Source organism: Chenopodium quinoa, unplaced genomic scaffold (assembly GCF_001683475.1).
Source record: "Chenopodium quinoa cultivar QQ74 unplaced genomic scaffold, ASM168347v1, whole genome shotgun sequence".
NCBI classification, from domain to species: Eukaryota; Viridiplantae; Streptophyta; class Magnoliopsida; order Caryophyllales; family Amaranthaceae; genus Chenopodium; species Chenopodium quinoa.
In genome coordinates, this window is record NW_018743732.1 from 299,623 (window position 1) to 314,259 (window position 14,637).

The following is a 14,637-nucleotide window of genomic DNA, read 5'->3' on the forward strand; positions in this document are numbered from 1 at the left end:
TACTCCGCTTTCACACGCCAAACATTAAAAAATACATATATAATATTTTTAATATGCATGCATAAAAAAACAATTGTCTCATGTATACAAATTGGTACAAGTGTGTACATTTATTTAGATACAAATCTTGTTTGATTTACACCCGCTTTACGCGCGAGACATTTAAAAAGAAAATTAAAAGATAAAAGCATGCATGCATAAAGATTAAAGATACAATTATGTCATGTGTATGTACAAGCTAAGTTGCCACAAGTATGTATTCAGGTAATCAAATATTGTGTTATTTACTTTGTTATCACACATCAAACATTTAAAGATATATAAAATCATGAATGCATGTATAGGAAACAATTGTCTTATGTCTACATATCAATAATTTTATACTAAAGGTGAAATAAAAAATGACACTTGTCATTTTGTGGTTAAAAATTTTCCCGTCTTTGTTTTCTTTCCCTTTTTTCGGATATTCTCAATGGTAACCCCCAATTATTGCTACGCACCAACGGTAACCTTTCTTTTTTTCAATTATACAAAACGACCTTAATTAAAATTTTCATCTCACTCATAACCTTATTTCATTAAATATATTAACTATGGTTAGATTTATATTAAAAAAAAAAAAAAAAAACTAAAAAATTAAACCTAACCACCAACCTTCCTCCTTCCTTTCTCTTTCCTCCATCCTTGCTCCTCCTCCATAATTTCCGGCAGCCCCTCAACCACCATACTCTGGCAACCCCTCCCCTCCTTCCTCCCTTTCCTCTTCTTCTTCCCGACGTGCGTGATCTTCTCTCCGCATCGGACCTCAAAGACCCATCATCGCCGCTCTCAGCGCCAGACCTCCGCCTACTAATCCACCATCTCGACGCCCATTCACAGCACATCAAATCCAAAGTTCAATCCTACATTCTCTCTCATCACACCCACTTCGCCGACCTCCTTTCTCTTTCCTCCTCCATTTTCTCCGACTCCCTTTCTCTCTCCTCTCCCACAACGATGATCATCGTCAGATTCCGTCGATTTTGAAGGAGATTCAATCTAGGGTTTCTGTGTTGGAAGCGACAAAGAAGAAAACATCGATTGTGAGGGTGATTGTGAGATTGAGTGGGAATTTGGGGAATGTTAAGGAGTTGATGAAAAATGGGGATTTTGTTGAAGCGGCAAAAGGGGTTAGGGATTTGAAAATGGCGTTGAGTATTGGTGATGTTGATGAGGAGAGAGAAAATAAGGAGGTTGTTGTTTATGGTTTGCTCAGGAAGCAATGGTTGCTCTGCTTTGAGGAGGTAAAATTTGTGTAATTGATTGTGGAATTGGCATTGTTTTGGGGGAATGGTGGGACTACGTTCCGGCAGGCGGGGAAGGGGAGAGGTGTTTAGGTGGGAGTGTTTCAGTCGGAATTAATGGAGGGTGAAGGGAAGTAGAGGAGGGGCTGCTAGAGTATGGTGGTTGAGGGGCTGTCGGAAATTATGGAGGAGGAGCAAGGATGGAGGAAAGAGAAAGGAAGGAGGAAGGTTGGTGGTTGGGTTAAATTTTTTATTTTTTTATAAATAAAATCTGTCAAATAAAAGGGGCATTTTTGTCATTTCGCTATTTTGGTTAACCATGGTTTAATATTATGTTAAAACACCATCATTAATGTCATCATTAGGAGAAAAAAGATAACTAAGGTCATTTCGTATAATCCAAAAAAGGGGGGGTTATCGTTGGTGCGTAGCAGTTGTAGGGGGTTACCATTGAGAATATCCCTTTTTTTTTGTCAAATTTTAATGACATCCATTTTATAACCTACAATTATACTTATTTCCATTTTGACAACGTATTTAATCCAATTATACTCAATTAATTTTTTATTTTTTTTTATACATATATTCTACTGCATATATACGAAACTTTTAGTTACAAAAATACTAACATAGATTAAAAATAAGGTATTGTAATATATTATTATCCAAGATTATTATAATACTATCAAATTTCTTTCTCCAACTTTTATCATTTGACAATAAAATTTATTTTAATTAAAAAAGAAAAATCATTTTGATAGCATACTTTGTGTTAATCTTAAAATTATATATAACTTTTATAAGAACAATCGAACAAAATCATATATATTGGAAAATTCAATCTAATTACTATAAACATTTATGTGATTATTAATAAAAAAAAAATTAAAAACCCCTACTAATCACTAAAAATATATTTAAAAAGTTGATTATAGAATACTAATTATCCTAAAGTAAAATAAATTCAACTAAATTTTTATATAATGACGATCAAAGTGTGTCAAAAAAATATAAGGGCAAATGTATATGAGTTTGTATATGGGTACTAAGCTAAGCTAATATTGTCATTCATCTATATAAAACCTTATAGCTTCCAATTTTTATTACTATTTTATACAATCCAATTCAATAACCTTTACGTATTTGGTATTAGTATAAATTAAAATTCAAGTTAATTATTTTGTTACAAATATTATTTTTGGATAAATTATTGTTGAATTAGCACCATTATTTATAATTTATTTGTTGTAAACTGTAATTATGACCGTGCATGGCACTGGACTTAACCTAGTTGGTATAAAGTGTGTATGCAAATACCTAATTTTGTTTACTCTGCTTTCACGCACCAGACATTTAAAGATACCTAATATGCATGCATATAAAGGTACAACTGTCTCGTGTATATATATACAAGGCAAGTATGTATTCAGATAATCAATTGTGATCTTGTTTACTCTACGTTCACACACATTTAATGATATAGAAGGATGAAAATATGCATGCATATAGATAAAACTCTTCCATGTATACAAATTGGCACAAGTGTGTAGTCTATCAATTTATCAACTCTTGTTTAGTCCACCTTCAATTCACACATACATTAAGCATTTAAATCAAAGATACAAATTAAATATGCATGCATAATGATACAAATATCTCATGTATGTATACATATTATTGGTACAAAAGTCTATAGTCAGATAATCAACTCTTGTTTACTTCGCCCTCATGCGCCAGACATTTAAAGACACAAAACGATACAACTATGCATGCATAAAGATACAATTGTCTCATTTTTACAGATAGATACAGATGTACATCACATATCTTTATCTTGGTTACTCCGTCGTCATACGTCATAATTGTATTTTTCAAAATATTACATTCATACAAATACTAAAATAATAGGAAACATTACAAGTGTAAAAATCATTGCATGATATGGCGTATATTCAGGAATCAGGTTTTTAAAGAAATATTAAAAAATTAATGATAATTACAACAAATAAAGCTATAAAAGCAAGAGTATACTCTCTACAAAGCACCCATCTCTTACAGTCTTGTGATTATACAGTGTTTTCTCTCAAATAATTCGAAATATTTCACATCAATTTCTTCTTCTTTTGCAGCAGTCGAGCGCTGGTGCAACAGAAACTGCAGTAAGTTCAATCTCTGTTTTCCTTTATTTTACTAGATCTACATCAAAACTCGTTGTTTTTTTTTTCTTTTTTTTAGTTTAAGCTCCATTTTAAAAATGTGATTACTATTTCTAATCTACAACATGCTTTGCAATTAGCCCAATCCAAACAACAATTTGACTAGTTCAAAGCTTGAAACAACCTTAAATTAAAACACAACCCAAACAAAAACAACACAATTAGGTTTGGCTTTTAGGTGCCAAATATAGCCACCCAATACTACTATTATGTACTTGTATGTTTTTTTTTATCGTGGACTCAAGTAGCAACTGAACAAGTCTTACAAAAGTCATCTCTTTCTCTCTCCTCTTAAAATTACTCCAATGTAAAATTTAAAAAAACGGTGTGTGTGTCGTGCATGCAAATTTCCTGAGGTTGTAATCTTAATTTCTTGCTTTTTTGTTATAAATGGGAATTTTGATTCTCGCATAATTTGATCAAATCAAACTTTAAATTATTATTGTATCACCATTATTTTTATTACCATATAATACAAAGTAGTAATAATATAAATATTAGATTAAATTTTTTTCTCGTTTGTTTGCAATTTGCATGCACACCACGCTTTCTCTCTCTTCTATAGTTCGTCTCCCTTACCCTCTTTGCTGTTACTCGCTTTCATTTCTTGGGTAATTCTTTGAATTCTCTCTCTCCTAAATTCATGAATAAACGATTATTAGATCTTTATTTTTATGATTATTTTTAATTTGACGACCCAGATTTAGTTTAATCTCGTCAAATTATTATAAATTTTTTAATTTTTTGAATTGGGTGATTATGATTGCTCAACTTTGACTCTACTTAAATGTCACTGTGAAGAGTTACTCCGATTTGTACGGTAAAGTTGATTAATTTCTTCAATTCTTCTGTTTTTAACGTTGACAAGGTTAATATTTCGAGTTTTTCGATGATTTATGTTAGTGGGTTCAATTAAATTTATCTGGGTTTTTTTGGGTTTTATTTGCATGAGATTTAATAGTGTAAAGTTGTTATTAATCTAAAAGTTTTAATCTTTAATATTGCAGATTAATTGGTGTGGAGTTTTGCTAGCTTTTTTGGGGTTTTAAAATTTAATGGGGTCAAGAATTTGCATGAACACGTCTTGTGGGGCAAATTCAACAGTCCAATGGAAGAAAGGCTGGGAATTGAAATCTGGTGAAATTGCCGATCTGTGTTTCAACTGCGGGTAACCCCATTTTGCTAATCTTTAATTTGTTTAATTCGTTAATTACTGCCGCTTTTTTGCATTGATTTGTATTGTTTTCAAGTAATTCAATTCATGCTTTCGTGTTGTGTTCGTGTTCAGTTTGTGTCGTGTCGTGTTATTACTTTGTAATTCGGATTCTGGATAAATGGCTGCTGCTGTCCTTTGCATTTTGGTTTTGAACAATTTGAATTTTGCTTGTTGATTTACGTTTGGAAATTTTTGGGTCTATCTTGCTGAGTGTTTGGCATTATCCGAATTTCGGGTTTTGTCAATTCAGAATGTATAGTTGATTGTAGTTACTGACAAAGTTCATTAGTGTGGAAATTAGATGATTGCTGCTGAGATGTGATGAACTGCTGTTTGAGGATTTTACTTTTGTTAAAGTTTTGTTAATAGTAGTAAATAAGGAGTGGAAGTGACTTTATAAATGAGTGGAGTGATAGAATTAAGCACATGTTTGTGCCAAAGTAGTAAGGTGAGTAGGGAAAGAGGAAGATAAGTCATGCTTTGGAAAGTTTATTCCTTTATATAACGTAAGAAGATCTCTTTTGTCCTTGAAAAAATTAATTGGTAAAACCTTTGCTGCTTTTCCATTGCCCCCAAGGCCCCAATAGATGATTGGTAAATTGTTTTAGCAGGAAAGGGATTTGAATTTGAAATTTCTGCATTTGTACACTGTATGATTAGTGTTGTCGCTATTACTCCGTGTCTGTTTGTTAACATATCTGGTTAATATCACTTACTATTGTTGCATGGAAATTTAAACTCATCAGATTGTTTAGGTTCGTTAGAATTAAGATATATGTGGGCTTCAGCTATCCAAAGTTTCTCCTACAGACTTGTCTTTTGTTTTGGTTCCATTAGTTCCAATTCACATGCAGGCTAACTTCCTCCTTTTAATTGTTTGCTTATGTTATGATATTTCTCTTGGGAATTGTCCTGAAAGTATGATTTGATTTGTATGTCGAACTGTTGACTATGGCATACTTAGTGTTCTAGGGTAAACCTCGACTTGTTTTTTATCTTGACGTGCATAACATGATGCATTCCAAAGTCACAATTTTGACTGTTGATACTTGATGTGTAGATCTTCCTACGAGAAATCAGTCTACTGTGATACATTCCATGCAGAGGAAACTGGTTGGAGAGAATGTAGCTTGTGCAACAAGGTATTTTCCTGTAGTTGCCCATTGTTTTGTCTTAGGTTTTCTTGCTGCAATATATTGATATGGCTTTGATTTCTCGCTACAGCGACTCCACTGTGGTTGCAGTGCTTCAGCATCACTGATTGAGGTTCAAGATTTTGGAGGTATATGGTGTATTAGCTGTGCAAAGAGTGCCTGTTGTCCTCCGGTAAGATCACTTAAATCCTAACCGAAGATTCAGATAATCCACTCTGATTAATATTGTGCCTGGCAGAATAAGTACCAAAAGTTGTTTCTGATGCGAGCTGTATATTGTTCTAGTAAAATGACACTGTCAACATCTCAGTCATGTGCCTACAATGTTATTGTGAAATTTCGGATTTTAAAGTATTTTGTTAGAAGGTCAATGTACAAGCAGAATTATACCCTGATTGTTTTCTTTAGAAATTTGGCCAAGTTTTTGCTGTCAGTAACTGGCAAAATTAGTTTTTTTTTTTTTCTTCTCTTTTCCCATTATATTCTGTATGCATGTATCAGCTGTATGTTAATTAATCATTTGGAAACAAGCAATCGAATGCATGGGTTCCTGTACTGAGTTAAGATGCTGGTTTTCCAGCCATAAGTTCTGAAGTCTTTTCCCCCTTTTTTTTTTCTGGTGAGCTGGTTGGTTGGGCTCTTGTCACCTTTTAATCATCAAATGATTTTTGGTGACTTTCAGTAGGTCATTGGAGTGAAATTCCAACCTTTTTAAAAATAAATAAATAAATAAATAAATTTTTTGAGTATAATGTACTGTCTTATAAAGATTTATTAAATTGTCTGCACTTCATATTGTTCCAAAGTAGCAAATGAATTGATGTATTTTTTTAGATCCTAGATCATTGAAACAACCTCTTTGTTACCGCAGGGGTAAGGTATACCCCTTTTCATATCCAAGGTGGGAACTTCTGGGGTGATGTGGATGTTGATGTCATATGATCATCTTGTTGGGAGGATCCTTTTGTTAGCTTAAAAAGCTTACTGTTCTTAGCTCCTACGAAGTAATAGTTAGTGAGGGATTCACATGCTCTAAGTGGGTTTATTATGATGGATATTCCGAGGATTTTAATAGAATGCTATTATTATTATTATTATTATTATTATTATTTATATAAGTGCTATAAATAAAAATTTGTTCTTCTATGTTATGCAGATCAGGAAAGATAAGTTCTCCGGTGAAGCTCAATCTTCAGAGAAGTACAGTAATGCTAATGATCTGCAGAACACTAAGCCGGAAACTAATGCCATTAGTAATGGGAATCTTTTTAGTTTGGGCAACATCATTGATACTAATATTCCTAGGTTTTTGCCTCAATCCCCCCCTGCTCTCACAAATGGACCTTTTGGGCAAATCAAACCAGAGGCCAAGAACTCCTCAATTGGAGTTGCTGGCTTGGGGTTTTCAAAATTTTCTCACTCACTTACTGGACCAACCCTTTGCGCTCCACCAAATGAAGATAAATCAAACACAGGGGCCAAGGATGTGCAAGAATCACAAATGCCATCACTGAATATAAGCTTGCGTTCGCCTTCAGAAACCTCAAACTTTGGCCTTACTTTTTCTGGTGGAGTTGAAGAAGGAGATAATAGCAGATCATCGCTCTTTCAGTCAGGGCAAAGGCCTCGGCAAATATTGCCCAAGCCTCCAAAGAACAACCTTGCTAAAGTTTCTGATGCAAATAAAAGCTCATTTTCTCCTATGCGCGTGGCAAGACCTCCTGCTGAAGGGCGTCTGCGGAACCAATTGCTTCCGCGTTACTGGCCTAGAATTACAGACCAAGAGTTGCAGAAGCTATCTGGAGAGTATCCATCATATTTTTGTCCTTCAATGTGTGCTTTCAAGTGTTTGTAATCAATTGTCTGCGTTCACACATTGCTAGGGTTGCTTCTTTTTTTTTTTCCTTTGACTTTATTTTTCTTTCTAGTTTTATTATTTTAGCCTTATTCTTCATTATTTACCTATTGTTGTATGCTGCTTATCTTAACTGCACCATCTTTTAGCTTGAACACTACAATAGTTCCGCTTTTTGAGAAGATTCTGAGTGCTAGTGATGCTAGTCGAATTGGCCGCTTGGTTCTTCCCAAAGCTTGTGCTGAAGTAAGCTTCCCATCATATTCTGTAACAATATGATTAGATTTATCAACTAGCTATAATTTCTGCAGAGAGTTTCTTGGTTTAGAGTTCTTTTTTATGCAGGCATATTTTCCTCCCATTAATCAATCAGAAGGTCTGCCCTTGAAAATTCAGGACATCAAGGGGAATGAGTGGACATTTCAGTTTAGATTTTGGCCTAACAATAATAGTAGGATGTATGTTTTGGAAGGAGTAACCCCTTGCATACAGTCTATGCAATTACAAGCCGGCGATACTGGTATGTCTTGAGCCTACCTGTTGCTTCAATCTCTATCACTTTGCTAAATGGAGTACTTAAGTTGTATACAAACTTTTGTGTTTTAATTCTTTTCTATTAAATCAACCGTTTGAGGGATAACTTTGTGCTTCCCCATGTTATCTCATGTTCCTGTTTTCATAAAGTTAAATCAAGCTTGAAGGCTAAAATTTAGTTGCAAGGACAATTTTTTTTGTTCTAGTCTTTGCGTAAAATCTTTTAAACAGTGTAGGAGATTGAGGTTTGTTAGATACTCAGATGGATTGTGAGTTGCTTGGGGCATTAAATCAACCCATCCTTTTTAATGATTTAACATCGTGTAGTTAGATGGTAATCCAATGATCATACCACGTACAGTACTAATAGAGGCTCAAAAGATTGAAAGAGAATTGCTGAAGTTTGAAACCCAAATTGGAAGTTGGAGGATTTGATACCACAAAGTAGAGGAAAAGTAGCATTTAAATTTGCTGGATAATGTTCAAATTAACTTGGCCAGCATTAAGTTATTAAAAGGTGAGAATCAAGGCTTTACTGTAACTCTTGGAAGCCTTCCTCTTACACATCATTCCTCAATTGAACTCAGAACCATACTTAAGTGATACCTATAGGTTTCACTCCTTTGTTTGCATGAAACATACAGAAAAATTGGTTTTGAATACTCCAAACCCATTCCTTGTGTATGAGGTTTTTCATTGTTTTTCATGTTGAATTATAGGATCAACCAAAAGCGTGGAGGAAACCAGGTGTGAAACTGTACTGACTCATGCAGTTCCAACCTTTGCTCACCCTTTCCACTGCTGGATTGTTCATTCCCCTTCTGTTTCCATTCTCTTATCCATATTGCCCCTCTTACTTTCCACTCCCCTTGCTTCCTCTTTCCTGACCCTCTCAATTTGTCTTCCTAAATCCAAATAATTCAATAGACCATTGTTTATGTTGCAATTGTCAGATTTTTTCTTAAGTTGAAGTTTTGACTAATATTATATGTGAAGTAGGCAAATCTTACTTGGATATCAATCCTCAACCAAATGGTAATTTGACCATGGGTTGTGCTTGCATGTGGGTAGTAGGATGTGGAGGAAGATTGAGAAGGCTGGTGGGTGTAGAAATGGTAGCCATACTTCGAGGAAAGAGAGATAGAGAAGTAGATTGGGAGCTTGAGGGAGGAGGAAGACTACGGGTAGATAGGATGTCATTGGCCTTTCAAAGTTAATTAAGATTAGTGGAAGGAGAGAGCTAGAATGAAAGGTACTGAAGGTTTTCATCCATGGAAAGAAAATGGGGGAAGGGCCGACTTTATTTGATTTTACCTATCGAAGCTTTTTAACTTCTAAGCAACCAACTAATTAAATGTTATCAAAATTAATGCAGGCATGATTTCTCACACTTAATCACCACTTTTTGAGGGTACTGTTATTCATTCTATTAGTGAGATGTAAGGAGGGGAAAAGAGAAAGAATAAGCTTATTTGTTTTATAAAAGGAGCCAGTAGTACTGTGAATCTTAAAACTCCCTTCGTTTTCAACAATTTCAATACCTGCTTTCCACAGTCCGACCATCAATTATTTTATTTCCATATCTATAAAGGTGGTAAACTGTTAAAGTTTCAAACACACGTTATTAGTCAAAGTAGATAAATTTTGACCATCAAAGGGCAAGTGCTGTTAAAACGGAGGGATTATGATTTTTTAGAGTGACTCCTCGATTACATCTTAGCCTTTTGTTTCTTAGCATTTTGACACATTTTTATTATTCCATGCTGGTCTGAAAATGTGAAGTTCATTCTGTGCTTTGTGAATTACTACGGGTATTCATGGATCAGTATGGATATTTGAGTATTCTATTTCCTTGAGCTCCGTGGTTTATCTTCTGCCAGATAACTATCTAACTCTAGTTTTGATTTCTTCTGTGTAGTTACATTTAGCAGGATTGATCCTGGAGGCAAACTTGTCATTGGATATCGTAAAGCATCAAACACTCTTGAAGTACGGGTATTTCATTCTGAATTCTGTCAAATTTTATGTGCCTAGTTATAATCATGGTGTCAGCTTATACTCTGTTCAAATACCAGAATACCCAAACATCATCAGCAAATCCTAATGGTGTTGCTCCTGGAGAAAGTTGCTACCCTGATGTGGCTGACAGCCTGTCTGCTAGAAATGACCGTAGTGGCCTGCAATCGATGGGTGGTGCCAAAGATAATCAACCAAGTGTATTGCCTGAACAGTCAAATCTGGTGAGTGGGAACACTTCTTGGGGAAAGAGTGAGAAGCTGAAGAGCAAGGAGGATGTGTTGGAGCAACCTAAACCATCTGACAAGAAAAAAATGCGAAACATTGGTTCCAAAAGCAAGAGGTTGCTAATAAATAATGAGGAAGCTATGGAGATTAGAGTTACATGGGACCAGGCACAGGACCTGCTTCGTCCACCACCAAATGCCAACCCAAGTGTCATCATTGTTGACGATTTTGAATTTGAAGAATATAGTGTAAGTTGATACGAGTATATTAGGTTATTCTTTGGAAAAACAAATTTCTTGTCTCTGTCTCATCATTATACTTGTCGTGTAACAGAGAAGCTTGTCCTCTTTAGAACTCTCTCCCCCACTTTTGTTTACTCTGGAATATTCAGCATGCTAAATTTATAGTATCTTCTTATAAAAACCCTGGGCATATGCATTTTCTTTTCTTTTCTTTTTTTTTTTTTTTTTTTATTTTTTTTATTTTGGTTTCCTCCTTTTTTTCTTGGAAGAGAAAAAAGAGGGAGAGGGGGGGGGGTATGCAAAATGTGTCCAAATTCCTTTTGTTTTTACACCAAGTACTTTTGTAATATTGGAAAATTAACATAATGTTCCTGTCTTTGACTCAATTATAAGCATGGGCCATTGTACATTACCTTATAGTTCAGGGTTACTTGCTGATTCATTTTATTTATTTATTTATTTATAGATGCGCATGATTGTGATTATCATTATTAATTTGTGTGACTTAGGAGCCCCCTGTTTTTGGGAAGAAGACATACTTTGCCACTCGACGTTCGGGGTGAGTATTATTCTGATTTTTTAATTAAAAAATTAATTCTGACAATAATTTCTGTATGTCCATTTGTGATACTGTTATGCTGCCCTGTTGAGTGTTCTCTTAGACCTATAAAATTTTATCTTCTTTTAGACTGAAATATCAAAACATTGCAATATGATTTAATTTTTGTTACACACATCATCTACATCACCCCAATGCCAGTAAAGGAGCTCCGGTGCTAGGTGGGGTAGGAAGATGGGATGTATCCGGTGCTAGGTGGGGTAGGAAGATGGGATGTATGCAGCCTTTCCCTATGATAAGACTTACAAGAGAGTTGGTTTCCAATTGACCCTCAATTTTATATGCAATAACAATTTGTTACTTCACAGAAATTAAAAGCGCAGGAAATTGAGCAAGCTATTTATCCATGAATATGATTATATGACAGTGTGCTATATTGCAGAACTCTCATAGAGAGGAATCTCTAGTATGCTTACCTTTTCATACTCTAGAATTTTGGATGCTACCAAAAACACATGCCTCATTACTTATTTCTTATGTATATTGTTGATGTTTTCTTTACTTAAGCCAAAGCATTCTCAAGTGTGAAACTCATTTTCCTTATTTTGTTAGTAATTATTCCTGAAATTGCTCTCATTATAATCTCCATTAAGGGTCAAGGATTAATGCTCTGCTTCATAACATGAATTTACTTGGAACATAATATCATTCATATTTTATACTTATTGAGTTATTGAAGATACAAAATCTCCTTTGGTTCAGAATGATTAAAATCTTATTTATTCAGGGCGCAAGAACAATGGGCTCAATGTGATAATTGTTCAAAGTGGAGGAAGCTGCCCACAGAGACTTACCTGCCATCAAGATGGACATGCTCAGAGAATTTCTGGGACTCTACCAGGTTTATGACATACATTGTATCCAGTTTATTATTAGATTTGATGGAATATTGGTGAAACGGTGTGTTTATTCTCATTTTCATTTTTATTTGCTGTTAGGTCTTTGTGTACATCACCAGAAGAGACATATCCAAAAGAACTTGATAATCTTGTCAGAGGAAGTAAAGGTTTGTCAGAGAGTTTCTTTCTATTTTCAGATTATTCCTTATTTCACCTTGATGTGCCTTTCTAGTCATTATACTACCCTGTGTAAAGATCCTATGGATAAGATGGCATTACTGAAAGATTTGCAAAGACATTTGCTAAATAATCCTCCTGGTTGAAATAAGAAGCACGCATCATACATGTACATAGATGTATTCACACATGCATACTTAGTGTGAGAGGGAGTGGGGAGGGAAGGGTTTGCATGGTTTCCCTATCTTGGATGGAATGGAAGGTTAAAATTTTTTAAATACTCTGCATTACCTAAGTTGATCTTTGATATGCTTTGGTTGGCTTCCCTTTAGGTTTTTCAAGTTATATCTTGAGTTTTGTCCTAATATGCCTTTGAGTCATATTTCCTACTGGGTGAACACAATTTCTATTTACTTGAGGTTTCTAAGATTTTATTGTCCTATTTGGTAAAGCAATTTCATTGGGTTGCCTTCGTTCAGCCTTCTAAAACTGAAAAACAATGCTAATCAGTAGGCGGCTTGCTCACTTGCTTGAGGGTATAGGACACCAGTATATGCAGTGTCTGTGGACTTTGAAAGATTGCCTGATAGATGAAACTTCTGGACATTTATGTCTTATGCTTTGAAATACACACAAGAACTTTGCCATGTCACTGTTATTTTCTTATAAGTCATCCTATATATTCTTAAAGCTCCATACCCTTGTGGTTAGAAGCAGGGTACCAGGTTAACTTAGTGACAGTAAGTGACACTTTTCTTTCCTTTTTCAGAATCCAGGAAGCGAAAAGCTGCAGAAAGCCCTGAGCAAAGATGTGAGCCTTCTGGCCTGGATGCTCTGGCTACTGCTGCCACCCTAGGAGACAGTGACGAGCCATCTGCTGGAGCTACTACGAGGCATCCTCGACACCGTCCCGGATGTACTTGCATTGTATGCATTCAACCCCCAAGTGGAAAAGGCAAGCACAAGCCTTCATGTGTATGCAATGTCTGCTTGACTGTGAAACGCCGGTTTAAAACACTAATGATGCGCAAGAAGAAGCGCCAATGTGAACGCGAGGCTGAAATGGCACAACAAAAGAGCAATGAACTGCAAGTTAAAGGACCTCAACTTCCAAAGAAAGCTGCTGCAAATGATGTAATGCTGAATAAAGATAATTTGGAGAATGAAGTTAGTCAAGAAAAAAGTCAAGAAAGAATGCAGCTAGATGAAGGCGAGAACAGTAGCAAGGGTCACATAGATTTGAATTGCCACCCTATCCGTGAGGAAGATTCAACAGCAGATGCTCAACCAAGTGTGGGCATTATGGCTCTTGCTCAAGCAGCTAGTGCTCCTGATTTGTACATGGAGCCAAATGGGCTTGCAAATCTTCTGGGCAAGCAGCCAATGGACACTGATTCTTGTTTGCTGCTAAAAACCTGTGATTATGTTGACAAATGTTTGTCAACTAAGGAGGAACATCACCCGTCAGTTGTGAAGGAGCAGGAGCACTGCAAGGCAGATGGTGTGGGTTCTTCCAAGTAGAATGACTTAGATTAGCGAAGCAATCTCATCTACTCAGCCCTCACTTAGCTACTTCTGCTTCAGCCCTGACAACATTTGGTTTGTAAATTCATCGGCTTCTGGTTCTTACAAGGCAGCGTACACCTTTAGTTTTCTAGTTGAGTCTTTATTTTAACAACATGAACTACAGTTACATAAAGAGTTAGTTAAGTCATAGCGTTTGAGTCCTTTTTTTTTTTTTTTTTTTTTTTTTTGGCATGAGTTGGAAATTTGGAAGAGTTGGACATTTCGTTACTCAAAGAGGTCAATACTGCAAGTTTTATGAGCCATCTTTGACCTCTCTGCGTAGTATCTGTCATTCTGTGTTCCAAACATTGTACTTGTATTATATAGGAATGCTGATGCAGAATGTCTCAAGTGTTTCTCAATTGTAAGGAACAATCATAAATCATGATTTAGCAGAAAATTATAATTTCGTCGATCATACTAATATGCAACTCCTGCAATTTCCTCTGTCTCATGTAGTATTTTACAAAGAAATTTGATGATAAATTCTAAGAATTTTATGATTTGTTTCAATAGGTGGTTTTTGTCAGTTTCTACCAACAAAAAAATGAAACTTTCTTAAATGATTGCTTATTGCTCAATGATAAAGGAGTAAGGCTTTGGATGCGATCGCGGAATTACTAGTTCAATGATTTCTCAAAACAGTTCTTAGATAAATTACTCTTCTATTTATCAAAAAAAAAAAATAAAAA

At 35.2% G+C, this 14,637-nt stretch overlaps 1 protein-coding gene across 4 annotated transcripts; it reads left to right on the plus strand.

Annotated features, from left to right (window-relative positions):
• Nucleotides 1-3,752: 3,752 nt before the first annotated feature.
• On the plus strand, nt 3,753-14,385 carry LOC110684643 (B3 domain-containing transcription repressor VAL1-like). Of its 4 annotated transcripts, none has more exons than XM_021861077.1 (13): nt 3,753-3,855; nt 4,507-4,667; nt 5,776-5,857; nt 5,940-6,041; nt 7,026-7,675; nt 7,874-7,970; nt 8,070-8,244; nt 10,177-10,253; nt 10,334-10,750; nt 11,254-11,303; nt 12,091-12,204; nt 12,302-12,369; nt 13,149-14,385. In XM_021861077.1, exons 2-13 carry the CDS (start codon nt 4,555-4,557, stop codon nt 13,898-13,900), a joined length of 2,697 nt encoding a protein of 898 aa, XP_021716769.1. In that variant the 5' UTR covers nt 3,753-3,855; nt 4,507-4,554; the 3' UTR covers nt 13,901-14,385. The 4 variants fall into 4 exon arrangements, with proteins under 4 accessions (XP_021716769.1, XP_021716767.1, XP_021716770.1 ...); XM_021861075.1 differs by lacking the exon at nt 3,753-3,855 and adding an exon at nt 3,906-4,110; XM_021861078.1 differs by lacking the exon at nt 3,753-3,855 and adding an exon at nt 3,908-4,110 and having other exon boundaries at nt 10,177-10,247.
• The last annotated feature ends 252 nt before the right edge of the window (nt 14,386-14,637 follow it).

Excerpts from the sequence above, each read along its gene's own strand:
- LOC110684643 (XM_021861077.1), top strand. The coding sequence starts at position 4,555 with ATGGGGTCAAGAATTTGCATGAACACGTCTTGTGGGGCAAATTCAACA. Across the intron at positions 5,858-5,939 it reads AATGTAGCTTGTGCAACAAG|CGACTCCACTGTGGTTGCAG; the intron begins GTATTTTCCTGT and ends TTCTCGCTACAG. Across the intron at positions 6,042-7,025 it reads AGAGTGCCTGTTGTCCTCCG|ATCAGGAAAGATAAGTTCTC; the intron begins GTAAGATCACTT and ends TATGTTATGCAG.